The 15096-nt window shown below is 41.2% G+C and overlaps 1 protein-coding gene across 3 annotated transcripts in view; it reads left to right on the forward strand.

The window, feature by feature from the left end:
• Positions 1–14423, forward strand: part of b3gntl1 (UDP-GlcNAc:betaGal beta-1,3-N-acetylglucosaminyltransferase-like 1) — a 309746-nt gene extending 295323 nt beyond the window's left edge. For all 3 annotated transcript variants that reach the window (XM_068004294.1, XM_068004292.1, XM_068004295.1), the window contains one exon: positions 12544–14423. In XM_068004294.1, the coding sequence (XP_067860395.1) occupies positions 12544–12624 (81 nt within the window). In that variant the 3' untranslated portion in view covers positions 12625–14423. The remainder of the gene's footprint in view (positions 1–12543) is intronic.
• The last annotated feature ends 673 nt before the right edge of the window (positions 14424–15096 follow it).

Genomic DNA, 15096 nt, shown 5'->3' on the forward strand with positions numbered 1-15096 from the left:
CTTCATTCCCATCTTGTATCTTGATTCATTTTGATTCAAGAACAGATTCAGTTGTTCAGTTGCTTTGTTTAATTTCAAGGGACGCGATCTTTATTTTTAAAAAAAGCGTTTGACAAACCTTTTTTATTTTGGAAAGGTAAGAGCTATGGGTTATTGTCGTTACAATTATGTCCTATTTAAGTGGTGTTTTTTTTATTCGTTCATGGGATGTGGGCGTCGCTGGCGAGGCCAGCATTTATTGCCCATCCCTAATTGCCCTTGAGAAGGTGGTGGTGTGATTTGGAGGGGAAAGTGCAGGTGGTGTTATTCCCATGTGCCTGCTGCTCTTGTCCTTCTAGGTGGTAGAGGTCGTGGGTTTGGGAGGTGTTGTCGAAGAAGCCTTGGCGAGTTGCTGCAGTGCATCCTGTGGATCGTACACACTGCAGCCACAGTGCGCCGGTGGTGAAGGGAGTGAATGTTTAAGGTGGTGGATGGGGTGCCAATCAAGCAGGCTGCTTTGTCCTGGATGGTGTCGAGCTTCTTGAGTGTTGTTGGAGCTGCACTCATCCAGGCAAGTGGAGAGTATTCCATCACACTCCTGACTTGTGCCTTGTAGATGGTGGAAAGGCTTTGGGGAGTCAGGAGGTGAGTCACTCACCGCAGAATACCCAGCCTCTGACCTACCCTTGTAGTCACAGTATTTATATGGCTGGTCCAGTTAAGTTTCTGGTCAATGGTGACCCCCAGGATGTTGTTGTGGGGGAATTCGGCAATGGTAATGCCGTTGAATGTCAAGGGGAGGTGGTTAGACTCTCTCTTGTTGGAGATGGTCATTGCCTGGCACTTGTCTGGCGCGAATGTTACTTGCCACTTATCAGCCCAAGCCTGGATGTAATATGTTTTGATGCAATTTAAGGTATGTTTTGATGAATTAGAGTGTGCAAACAATGCTAAAAAAGTTTTTCACAAAGACAGCTCCCTTTAAATTCTGCAGCATACTTTTAAAATCATTGCAGGTGGAAGGCACCTACCCCCCTCCCCCACTTACCTAATGTTTATTTAGAAATTACCTGGGGAAATATGTCTACTTTTGATTTATTTTTATTTGTGTTTTGCCTCCAAGCATATTTTTCCTGCTGATTAAGGTTTTTCCAGGTTTTCTCACTTGATTTATGAGGGTATAAAATTACCAGCATCAGGCACAGAATTGTATCAGTATTGCATTACTTGTCAATGTGCAGATCATTAAAGATTACAAGTTCTTTGATGAGAGGCTTTTCCCAGACCTTGACACATTTTCAAGGTAGTCTGGAACAACAGATATTTCATGATGGAATAAGCTCCAACATTGTCCAGAAATCCACTATTCATTCGTTTTTTTATTAAAATAAGGTGCAGCCTGTTTCACCACTACCCAGACAGATGTGCAAATTGGAGGCCAGTGACTGTGTCTACAGTGAAGATGTGTTTTAGCAGTCTAGGATAAGCGTGGTGCAAAATGGAATTTGTTCCGGCAAATGGCTACAAGTGATTATGAGTGCTTAATAGTTTTGCAATAAATTCTACATATTACTGCATACACGCTGCGAAAGCTGACCTACATTGGCTCCCAATCCAGCAACGCCTCCATTTTAATATTCTCATCCTTGTGTTCAAATCCCTCCGTGGCCTCGTCCCTCCCCATCTCTGTAATCTCCGCCGACCCTACAACCTCCCGAGATCTATGCACTCCTCCAACTCTGGCCTCTTGCGCATCCCCGATTTTCATTGATCCACCACTGGCGGCTGTGCCTTAAAATACCTAGGCCCTAAGCTCTGGAATTCCCTCCCTTAACCTCTCCGCCTCTCTCCTCCTTTAAGTCGCTCCGTAAAACCTACCTCTTTGACCAAGCTTTTGGTCACCTGTCCTAATATCTCTTTATGTGGCTCGGTGTCAAATTTTGAATGATAATGCTCCTGTGAAACGCCTTGAGACGTTTTTACTATGTTAAATGTTGTTGTTGGTATGTAAGGACAATATAAATCTTCAATACAACCAAGACTAATATGTACACTGGCCCTTCTATCACCAAAACAGCTTGCGTTGCTTTTACATACGAGCTTCCTTGCTATAGTGAGATACTGGAACTATTTCCACTAGAGCAGAGAAGGCTAAGAGGGGATTTAATAGACATTTTTAAGTTACGACAGATTTTCATAGGGTGAATGGGGAAAGACTATTCTGGTTGGGGAGTCAGTGACAAAAGGCCATCAGTTTACAATTGTCACGAAGATAGTGAGGAGGGAAGCTAGGAGAAATCTCTTAACGCAGAGAGCTGCTAGTGCACAGAATAGAAACATAGAAAATAGGAGCAAGAGTAGGCCATTCGGCCCTTCGGGCCTGCTCCGCCATTCAAAATGATCATGGCTGATCGTCTAACTCAGTACACTGTTCCTGCTTTTTCCCTATATCCCTTGATCCCTTTAGCATTAAGAAATATATCTATCTCCTTCTTGAATACATCTACTGGCTTGGCCTCCACAGCCTTCTGTAGTAGAGAATTCCACAGGTTCACCACCCTCTGAGTGAAGAAATTTCTCCTCTTCTCGGTTCTAAATGGCATAAGCCGTATCCTGAGACTGTGACCCCTGGTTCTGGACTCCCCAGCCATCGGGAACATCCTCCCTGCATCTAATCTGTCTAGTCCTGTTAAAATTTTATATGTTTCAATGAGATCACCTCTCATTCTTCTAAACTCTGGTGAATATAGGCCTAGTCGACCCAATGTCTCCTCACACGTCAGTCCTGCCATCCCAGTAATCAGTCTGGTAAACCTTCGTTGCACTCCCTCCATGGCAAGGACATCCTTCCTCAGATAAGGAGACCAAAACTGCACACAATACTCCAGATGTGGTCTCACCAAGGCCCCGTACAATTGCAGTAAGACATCCCTTCTCCTGTATTCAAATCCTCTTGCAATGAAGGCCAACATACCATTCGCCTTCTTAACTGCTTGCTGCACCTGAATGTTCGCTTTCAGCGACTGGTGTACAAGGACACCCAGGTCTCGTTGCATCTCCCCTTTTCCCAATCTATCACCATTCAGATAATAATCTGCCTTTTTGTTTTTACAACCAAAGTGGATAACCTCACATTTATCCAGTTGTACTGCATCTGCCATGTTCTTGCCCACTCACCCATCTTGTCTAAATCACATTGGAGCCTCTTTGCATCCTCCTCACAGCTCACATTCCACCCCAGCTTTGTGTTGTCTGCAAACTTGGAAATGTTACATTCCATTCCCTCATCCAAATCATTGATATATATTGTGAATAGCTGGGGCCCAAGCACTGATCCCTGTGGTACCCCACTAGTCACCGCCTGCCATCCGGAAAAAGACCCGTTTATTCCTACTTTCTGTTTCCTGTCTGTCAACCAATTCTCAATCCATGCCAGTATATTCCTCCCAATCCCATGTGCTTTAATTTTGCACACTAACCTCTTGTGTGGGACCGTATCAAAAGCCTTCTGAAAATCCCAATACACCACATCCAATGGTTCTCCCCTATCTATTCTACTAGTTGCATCCTCAAAAAACTCCAATAGATTTGTTAAGCATGATTTCCCTTTCATAAACTCATGCTGACTTTGTCCAATCCCGTTACTGCCCTCCAAGTGTTCTGTTATCACATCTTTTATAATAAACTCTAGCATTTTCCGCACTACTGATGTTAGGCTAACTGCTCTGTAATTCCCTGTTTTTTCTCTCCCTCCTTTTTTAAATAGTGGGGTTACATTTTCCACCCTCCAATCTGTAGGATCTGTTCCAGAGTCTATAGAATTTTGGAAGATGATCACCAATGCATCCATTATTTCCAGGACCACTTCCTTTAGTACTCTGGGATGTAGATTATCAAAGAATGCTTTGCTGCAAGGAGTAGCTGGGGCACAGACCATTGAATCTTTAAAGGGAAGAGTAGATAAACACTCTACACATACGTAAACTGTACAGCACTAGATATTAATAAAATGTATTTGGTACTGTGTGCTGCACCTTATTGTGTGTTGTACCTTAATTTAAATGCTGGATCTTTCCAAAGTTAGTTGCATCCAGTAAGAGATTGACCTGCTCTGGATGTGGAGCAATAGTTGGACTTTTCCATAGTTGTAGAATGATATTGTTTAGTTGGTGCTCTTCTATGGGAAGCTCCTTGGGGTGTTTTATGATGTTAAAAATGCTGTAAAAATGCAGTTGTTTTGTTTTTACACACCAAAATCATAGATGAAAAGCAGAGTGTGCAGTACAAATTACCTCAGATTTACAAATTATATAGACCTCAAAGGCAGGTCTCAATTTATGTATAATAGAGCCAAGGTACTGCATTTACATTAATCATTGGTTTGAATCATGTAACATAAATAGGATTTCTTTTTTGTTCTGATCACTCTGCATCCAAATTTCTTCCTATAAATCTTTTTAAGCAGTCAATAAATTCCTGGATGCATTATAAAGAGCAACATATATGAGTTGTGTTACAAGGGCTGAAACACATTGGGAGGTCAGATGAGAGTCATAACACAGCAAAGGTTCAGTGGTTTATAATTGTGATTCATTTCTTGGTTCAGATCAGAGCCTTCAGTTCATTCTCAAGTATTATATATATTACAAGAAGTTTTTCTAACATGCTGTCTGGCCAGTTCTACTGCTATCTTTTAAAGCTCTAAGTATCTGTGATTATTATATTTCTACACTATATATGTAGTCTCTACACCAGTGGTCTACACTCAATGGTTTATGCTTCCCACAAGCAACCACAATAAGCTTTTCTTTGGCACATCAAGGCAACCTACCAGGTGTAGTAAAACAGCAATGCAGGCCTCATCACGCCGAGAATGCAATGCTGCCAAGCACTTCCACCACAGTCATCCAAGTGATATTGTCATGGACAGACTTCACAACCAGTCCAGTGCCAATTTCTGCCCCCAATCCAACTCTTCAAGCTCCAGCATCAGACTAAAGCTGCGAGGCCTCAGGGTCTCATCATCTGACTTCCCAATAGTTGCATTTCACAGTCAGAACTATAAGTGAATTTTCTTTAAATGGTAAATGGGATATATATGTAAGCTAAAATTGGAGATTACATAATGTAAAACTTGTTCAGATTGTTGTTTTAATAAAACCACAGTCTATAAATTACTGTTGCCAATATTAGCACATGAACACTTAACACATCTGTACAATTTGGTCCACTGTTCTAATGGAAGTGTTAATCCGTTTAAAATAAACGGGTTAGTGCCTTCATTAAAATAGCGGACAGAGAATTATGATGCCAACATGTTAAGCTCTCTTTCATTAATATTACAAACAGTAATCTCTAGCTTCATAATTCCGACCTTTTTCTCAACTTGCAGTGATGCAATTTTGTCTTAGCATAGGTCAACCTCTGGTTTTTCTTCTACTCCCCAAACTGCACACTTCCCGAGAATGAGGGGGCAGACAATATGCTCACAGGACTGTGACACATTCAAACTGAATTCAACAGCAGCAGTCCAGTTACAACTTTCCCTTCCAATGTTACCTCCCTTGGAGCTGAGTTTGCCAACTCAGCAGAGTGTGCATCCCAGCTCTTTGTGCCTCCCCTCCGCAGTCCTTCTTTAACACAGTGTGAATAATTCTGCTGCATTTTTCAATTATCCCCTGTTGTGAAGTAGAATTATAGAAATCTACAGGAAGTGAATTCCTCCATTTAATTAAATCCTGCAAAATAGCCTCATTGTTTTCTTGTAAACTTGCATTTTCAGTTATTGTTGTTCAACCTCTACAGGGGAAACATTAACCCTTCAGTGACTTTTCCTAAAATCTGTCTGGGTAGCAGCATTTTCAAGACTTTAACCAGCAGACAATATGCGCATTACCCAAAGGTCCAAATTTTAGGGTTTATTCAACAATCCAGAGCTCTCAGTTGGAAGCCTCACTCCGCAAGAGCACAGGTCAGAGATCAACACTGCAATGTTGTTGCCCTATTTCTACTCTGTGCTCCTATCAAATGAGTCTCCCTGGTGGGAGCACATCATTGCAGAATTTATCTTTATGTCCCTAAATGCTCAGTGAGTTATGCTGAGTTTATGACATTGAATCAATCTTGGTTTCAGGTCATAGTGGTTGGATTGGCCTTAGCTGTGATGCCTTCCTGCAAATATTCATTGTTGAGGTCCCTTCATGAAGAATGGAACCATAACCCAGCATGAGTCTGTACCTTGGGGTGGGGGAAAAAATACTTCTTATAAAGTACTACTTATCAATCAGAAGGCCGAGCAGTTCAGGAAAGAATTGGAATTGGTTTCAGTCTGAAGAGGAAACCCTTTTACTTGATCTAATTTGACCAGATGTGGTAAACTTATACAGAAATGGCTTGAATTGGTTTATAAATAAACTGGTTTTCTGTAGGCTACTTAAATAAGTCAACATGCGTACCAAGATCATGTCTCAAAAAGTTAGCTGAATATACATGGACAGTTAATTCTAATTACATAAATTGCACTCCTGTCTGGCTAAGTAGCCCAGCAGTTGCACATTTATTCACACAAATCATCTCAAGAGTAAATGCAGGAGAATAGCTTGGCCTTCAAGTATCAAAGTGAGAAATGAACCTGCTGCAGGTACAACACAGAATCTTGTTGGAGGGGCTACTGGAAGGGCTGGGTTGCAAGCTAACATCTCTTGCAAGACATTTGTCAACTGTTGCCATCAATAATTTTGTCTGATATTAAAGGTTTTTTTAAAATCCGAGTTTGATTATAAACAAGATAGTAGATTCTATGATTTAGTGTTGATTTTTTTAAGGTATCTCCAGATTCTCCATATGTGAAGCAATACATTGGATTTCCAGTCAGGGCCTTTTTGAGAAAGAGTTGATTTCACTGCTCTATCTCCACACAGTGAGTTGTGCCACATTATGCGAGAGGATGTTTTATTTCTTTGAACATAAGGGGCGAGTGTATTTGACTCAGAAATGCTTGAATCTATTTGTGATTCCGCTTTTTCTAAATGGCCATTTTTCGGTCCAGTTTAGAAATTAAGATTCAGTCCACAATCAATTTAAATGTATTCAATACGTGTAATGGAAGCTGTTGATATAATTGCCTAATCTGACTAATAAAACCAATCATGAAGATGAGTGTGAGTGCATTTCTTGGAAGGCTGTCCAAAAACTGGGAGGTGGGATCCCATCAGGCTTTGTACTGATATCATATTACGGTCATTGGCGTTGCCCAAGTCCTGTTTTAATCAGCTATTTTATTTTCTTGTTTGAATACGTTCATGTTAAAAGACGTGTTTTGCGATTCCCAGGAGACTTTTATCATAAAACTGTGAAGCTTTCCACAGCTATCTTTGGTGTAGCATGCGCACTGAAGTGGTCAAAACGCCAGTGTGTAACAGTTTATATCATGGCACCTTTTCAAAATCTCATCTTCCTTGATCTGCACGTGTGACATGTTGCAACAGAATAAAGCATGTTTTAAAACAAGGTTTGCCTAAATTGTGGAGATAAGAGAAACTGTGGATGCTGGAAATCTGAACTGAGAAACAGAAAAATATTAGTAATACACAGCAGGTCATTCAGCATCTCAGAGAAAGAGAGGTTAACAGTTCATCTTTTCATCTCTTTGCAGATGCTGAGTGACCGGCTGAATCTTTCCAATTTTTTTTTTAACTGAGTACGAATTGTACTGACTTCAGTCATCAAGTGTTTGAAACAGCAGTTCTGTAACTTCCTTGGAAGGATTCTTGTACTGTGACCAGGCCTGAACTCTTGTACTTTCTGTTGCTCTCACCCCTTGTCATCAGTCACCTCTGTGCTAACAAGGAGAGCAGGCAGTCAGGCCATGGATGCTCCATAGCATCCACCACCAGTGGTGCTAAGAGACTGTCTGCAGGGCAGATGTCTGCATCCATCAGTAGAGAGAGGCAGAGTGCTCTCCCACAAAATCAGAAAACTCATTCCCTTCATTAAGCTGGATATAAAAGCCGGAGTGGAATCAACAATGTTGTGACACACCGTTCCAAATTAATTCCCTAAAACATGTAACAAGTGTATATGAAAATGCATTTATTCTCCTCTGCCCACTTACAGTACCAGTCGGTGGATATGGATTGTAGGGTAATAAACTTGGTAACAAACAATGACATCAACATTTAAATAACATTGTAAACCAAAATGTCATAATTGGCACATTTTAATAATTCAGTCTTTCAAGAATCTAGTTAAACACTAGAATTTCTGTAGCTTTTTTCACCTTTCTTTTCAGTCTTTCCATGCTACCCATTATTGCTCAGCCAAGGAGTGTGTAAGCAACCAGCCTTTACACACCTGCTAATAGTCCTTTGTGGGTGGTCATTATAAGGTGTATGAAAACACCCAGAGTGATTCACCTGATCTTGCTCCATCCCTGCACAGAAATGCTAAGCCTTTGTTCGGCGGCTCTATCAGATGACGTGGGCTAAGATCAGAAATTCATTGTATCAGAAATCATGGTGGTTGACCCCCCAGGATTCTTGTAACATCTTCTGTTTTTGATGCAGCAATGAAAACAGTTTGCAGAGTATTAAAAGCAGGCATGTAACTTGTAGAGATTACAGTAATCTTTAGTATCACATTAAAATCCCAATTTCTATAATGTACTTTCCTTTGATGTAATGTATTGTGTTCCGTATTCTAATGTGATAGAGAGCTGTTTCAACTCGTCAGAGTGTTGAAAGGTGCAGGAGAAGCTAAGCACAGGGGATAAATTAAGCATTGGAGGTGGTGCAGTGAAGAACCATAAGACTGATCCCTAGTGTTAGAGGTTCAAGTTATGAGGAAAGACGGGAGAGACTTGGGCTTTTCAATCTTGAAAGGGCATGTCTGAGAGGTGACCTTTTAGAGGTATGTAAGATAGTAAATGGTATTGAAAAGGTAAATCTGGATAATTAACTTGAACTGCAGGATTAGGACAAGGGGACAAAAGTTCAAACTAATAGAAGGCAAATTTAGGACTGATCTCAGGAAGTTCGTCTTCACACAGAGTGATCAACACATGGAATGGACTCCTGGATAGAGTAATGGAGGCAAGAACCCTAGAATCATTTAAGAACCAATTGGATGCTGCAATGAGAGAACGTTAAGGTCATTCTGAATGTATAAACTAAATTGGACACATGCCGATCCTCATCTTGTGATCAATGTCTCTCCACTTAACAGCCAGGACTAAAGAATAGCTTTACCTCTTGGACTTAACTCCTTCTTCTGGATACATATCTATCATATAGTCTTAATGGACATATCTTCACCCACCCATCCCCGCTTATTAACAAACATAAAATTGGATGTATGTAAATTTATCTGTACTGTTGTGGTGTTCGCTGTGGCTAGTACAATGATGGGTCACCATAAATTGCAGAGTACATCAGGATAATGTGTCCCACTACACATTTTGTCCTTCATGAATGCCGTTGAGGTTAGGTCAATTGAACATTTCAAAATTGAGATTGATAGATTTTTGTTAGGTAAGGGTATTACGGGATATGGAACCACAACAGGGAAATAGAGTTAAGATACAGATCAGCCATGATCTAATCGAATGGTGGAACAGGTTCGAGGGGCTGAATGACCTACTCCTGTTCCTATGTTGAATCAAAATGGACCAAGTCAAGGATATGGTGTTTTTAATTCACATTCAGTCCCAAACATTCAGAGAAAGTGTCCTATTGTTGTTTGAATTTGAAAGAAGATGATTCATTTTAATTTAGGCAATGTTTGACCTCCTGATACACTGTAAGCATACTGTTCTCATTTGCTTTATTTACTGATGGATCTAAATTGTGATTGCTATCAATTTAATATGACTTAATTTCCACTGCCTTCATGTTTGAATGGTGGTTGGCTTGGATAGGTAACAAGAATCTAGAGCAGCTGTTTCTTTGCAGTTGGTTTGTGCAGTGCCCATGGTAATTAGCTCCTGCTTGTTCATATTTGTAGGGCACTCAGCCCACTACCTTATGAGTTGTTTTTGACTCAAAAAGCCATTGAAATAGTCTCCATCCAAATTGAAACAGGATTTCATTGGAGTGGGATGAGAACACTGGAGGACTCTATTTTTTAATATAAACCTAAGTGTTTCTCATTGTTTACAACAAAAAGTATGGGGTCAACTTCTATATATATGTCAGTGATCTTCAGTTTTACCCCTCTGCCTCTTCCATCAACCCGAAGGATTCACATTCTTAAGCTAATTCTTAAGTCTGAAATCAGAACGTGCATGACCTGAAATTCCCTCCAGCTCTCAATGTCAGCAAAGCCAAAGCCTTCATTTCCCACCAACACCTGCATTCCTCCAGCCTTGACTTCCCTGGCTGCCATTTTAGTTTAAGTTTGGAGGTGCAAAATCCTTGAAGTATTGGTCAATATTGAGCTAAATTCCTTCCCAATATTCATTCCTTACAAAGACTGCTTTCTTCAAAAAGCTACAGCCCACCCTTGCAAGGTATTGGTCTCACATTACCCAATCTTGTCAAGCTTCACTGATTCCTCATGCCCCAAAAAATTGATTTTAAGATCTTTGTCTGCAATTTTGAATCTTTTAATGGCCTTGCCCCTCCACGATCTCCTTCAGACATACATTCCCATGTGAAAACCTGCACTCCTCCAATACCAGTTTATTCCTTATTCCCCCACCCCCTTCAGACCACTATTGGTGGCCATTATTTCAGTCTTCCCTTATGCCCCTGTCCTCTGGAATTCCCTACCCAAATACTTCCAACTTGTCATCATCCTTCCTGTTTCAAAAGCCTCCTAAAAATGCTTCTACTTTCTGCTTTTGGCATCACCCAAACTTCTTTTTTTTTCCTTCTTCCTGCTCAGCATCTCTTTTCTTTCACTCTGTAACACACTTTGAGGTGTCTTTCTATCCATGAGGAGTGCTTTACAAATGTAAATTGTTGTTGTTATACTACAAAGTGTACATTTGAAATTTATTTAAGTGTAAGATTCGAGTCAACAAAGCCACTTATTGCCTAATGATACAATGGGGGTGAATTTCCACGGAGCTTTCCCACTCGTCCGCTGCAACTTTGGTGGACGAGCGGTAGAAACCTTGGAAAAATGGCATCAAAAGAAATTTATTTAGAATTTTACAGCACAGAAACAGGCCATTCGGCCCAACAGGTCTATGCTCCACACAAGCCTCATCAAACCTTACTTCATCTCACCCTATTAACATATCCTTCTATTCCTTGCTCCCTCATGTACTTATCTAGCTTCCCTTTAAATGCATCTATGCTATTCGCCTCAACCACTCCATGTGGTAGCGAGTTCCACATTCTTCCACCATTTATCACAGTTCACCCACAGTGCCTCTAATAAAGGTCTATGCAGAGCCCAAGGTCTACTACAGCCTGCCTCCACTCGCCAGTGGGCCTTAACAGACCTGCTGTTCCATACGTCTCTAGGCATCCATTCATAGCTTACCCAGCTGGGGATGTTGACTGAGTTGGAATTCAATGCTGCTCACTCTCCTATTGTTGCTGACCAGCAAAAGAAACCAAGGATATTCCAACACCCAAAGAACAAGTGTAAAGACTTTATTGGACTAGAAATATTGGACCTATAGGCTTTTGTTCCTCATCCTGGCTTTCAATGCACAAGTGTTCATGATTGTATGATTAAAATCATCAGCTGAATGTGTAGGGAATTGGACGTGCAGACTCTCACCCCATCACTTCATACTGGAATATCTCCGGATTGGCCCTTGAGTAAAACACTCTGTGGGATTGTGCCCATGACAAAAAGTCAATGAATAACAGTGTGATAATAACAACAGTATCTTTCTAGACACTGAGCACAGGAGATAAAATGGAAGGGCAGTCAGTCAAAGAAACCAGTTAAGGAAAGCAATTTTGCTCATACTGACCTAGAACCCAAATAGACACCTTTACAGCCACCACTTTAAAAAGGATGTTAAGAGCAGCCATTGGCCAGAATTGAAGTGGGCCTTACTGTACTGATGGGCCCTCAAGTTGAGGTAAAAAGTACTGACACAGATGCTGAGGTGATAAAATCCAAAATAAGCACATGACAAAATGAGAAGAAATTAAAGGATTAACCAGAAAAGTTAAAGGAGGCACGCTATTAATTGACTGAGATGGATGTAAACCTTCACCCAAGTGGAATGAAAATGAGGCAGTGTAGTGATAGGATTCTTAAAATCAAGAGTATAATTATAACCAAGCACACAACAGCCAGCTATTATTTTGTTTTTGTGCTTTCACTATTCTTTTCAAAACTATTCAAACCTATATTACAGCTGCCCACTAACAGTGGGAAACTGTCAAAAGTAGTGTTACTGCTCACAAATCTGTGGCTTCTCAAAATGATTCATACTAGTCTGTGTATTTCTCAATAACTGAAGCTAGAGTTAAAGCACCCAGCACATTGATGTGTTGCCAGCTTTCGAGATGGATTAGCCTTGCACTTATGTCACCAATTGTGTGATGAGTAGCAGGGCTGGGTTTGACTTGTGTGATCTAACATTTCTCGTTTTGGCAGGACCTGACAGGTGGCGGGTTTGAAGAAAACTTGAATTCGCTGAAGCTGAAAGAAGGAGTGGACTACTATCATTTCAGCTGAGGACCTCGTGCCACAACTATATGGTTGACTCCCACAGTGCCTGCAGGAAGATAGAAAATAATTTCTACTTATTGCTCTAACATTACAATAACTTCAATATGAGGTCCAGCTTGTTTGAGAACAGTATTTTCTTTTTAGTGGTGCTTTGCATTGATGACGATCAGCGATGTTTGAGGGGCAAAATACACTTCTGCAGATGTACAGTGTAGATGGCACGGCACACGAGAGTTTCTAAGTGACTTAGACCAGGTAATTACCAGAAAATTATATTGTGAATATGGCCAGGTATGTATAAGAAATTTATATTGTAATACATTTTCTCGCATTGACAAGACTGAGGTGATTTCTTTAATGAGTATGATTTAAAATGTAATATTGTATTTTGCACAGACTTCAATGTAAATCCACTATCATACAGTCCAATAGGAAAACAAAATGGTAGTGGGATAGGGGTTATCCAACATGGCCATGGATTATGGTCCCAACATTCCTAGGCTCCAAGCAGGCAGAAAGGACGATTTCTACCCAGAGGGGGTCAGCAGTTTGCAGCAGACCCCGTTCTGCTAGGAATCCACCCCGTTTGCACTGGCCCTTTAATTCCAGTTGCGGGGTGGGGGGGAACACCATGGGCGAATCTTCGGCCTGCCTCCCCCCTTCCCCATGTCAAGGGAGTGGTGTGGCTGGGGGAGTTGCCGAACTCCGTTTAAGAAGGCCCCAAACCTTTACCAGGGAAAGGTAATCAATCCCAAAAGGATCCTGCTGGCTCTAGAGGGAGCAGAAGATTGAGAAGCATCTTTTTCTGCTGAGCCCTTGCCAGTCCTCCTCTCCGCCATCAGAGTGGCATGGCACCATTCCAACCGGTGGTTTGGAGTGGGCATCGATGAATCACCCTGGCTGATGAAATACTTCTATCCCTGCATCTTCGCTCAAGGACAGATGGGGGTTTCGCTCCCCAACATGTGCGCCAGCAGAGCGGCCCCTCATGAAGTTCAGAGCCTATGACTCCATCAAGATTACTTTGGTTATATACTACTTATGAAATGTTGAAAGAATGCAGTGTTCACATTAAAGCTGCCATATGAAGATCAGAGCCATTCTGAAATCCCAGACAAGCTGACAGCTTTTGTGGCCACATTTGGGACACTACTTCCACCAGTCACAGAATCTTACTTGAACACCTTGGATAAGTGTAGTTTCATCTTGAATGCTCTCCAGGCAACGCCTCCAGTTGTAAGCATGACACATCACTTGAGGAGGTCACATTCTAACTGGTTGGACAGCTTTTAGTTTAGGTCACAATGTACAAGCAGGTGTGTGCTTATTTTGAATTTTTTCACAAAGGGGAGATGAGAACTAAAAGCAGACCCCAGTCTGCTAAACTCTCACGTACACATGCGTTATTGCAATTATAATGTAGAATTTGTTTTGTTTGTTCAGTATTAATTTAACACTTTTTGTTGCTGTCTATTCTTCTGTTGTAAACAATTTTACAACACCAAGTTATAGTCCAGCAATTTTATTTTAAATTCACAAGCTTTCGGAGATTTTCTCCTTCCTCAGGCAAATGTTTTGTTGACTGCACAATGAGAACTGATGTGGTAATAGGTAATAGGAAAAGCCTGGCATGTCCCTCCATTCTGAAACCACATATAACATGGTAGGTGGCTCTCCTTCCTACACAATATGCTTTTACCTATTGATGGTTTTCATTCCCTGATGTGTCTATGTACATTGGTCCATGTTTTGCTTATTGTACAATGAAAAACATAAATAAAAGATTTTTTTAAATATTAACATAAGTATTACCTCAAATACCATAGAAATTCAGTGTGTAGTTCACACAACTATATAAGTCACAAAGCTCTTCAATGCAAATGCCCTAATTCCGATTTCTGCTCGGGGTGGCTGGAATGTGGGCTGGAAGCCAGATCTGCTGGGATTCCGCCCTATTTACGTTGGACTTTTAAATTCCGGTCTGGGCTGATCTTCTGTCCCCCTCCACAACCACATTAAGAGAGCTTGTCAGAGGGAGTTCCCAAACTTTGCCAGAAAATTTCTCCTTTTACATCTTTGAAAGGTCTTAGTGGAACTCATCCAGTTGAGATCTGGCATGAGTCCCCTTGAGGCCTTCATAAGGTCCCAAACCTTTAATGGAATAAGGTCAACAATCCAGAGGGGATCAATTGCTTTCTGTAGTGGCTCCTGTGGGAGATGAAGACACACGGAATTTTTTTTTCTTCAGCCCAGTTGGGCATCAGTCGGGGGGAGACTTCAGGGACTTAGAATTACAGATCGGGTTGGGCTGGAGCACACACTACTGATACATCCTTGCAGGCAGTGGTGACTCATCTGGATATGCAAATAACCACATCTCCAGGATATGGGATGGAGTTTCTGGCCTGGAGCTGGAGTTGACAGATGTTCCGCTCCACCGGCAAAGCCTCCAGGAATTTCCGGACTATTACCTCCTTT

Source organism: Heptranchias perlo, chromosome 23 (assembly GCF_035084215.1).
Source record: "Heptranchias perlo isolate sHepPer1 chromosome 23, sHepPer1.hap1, whole genome shotgun sequence".
NCBI classification, from domain to species: domain Eukaryota; kingdom Metazoa; phylum Chordata; class Chondrichthyes; order Hexanchiformes; family Hexanchidae; genus Heptranchias; species Heptranchias perlo.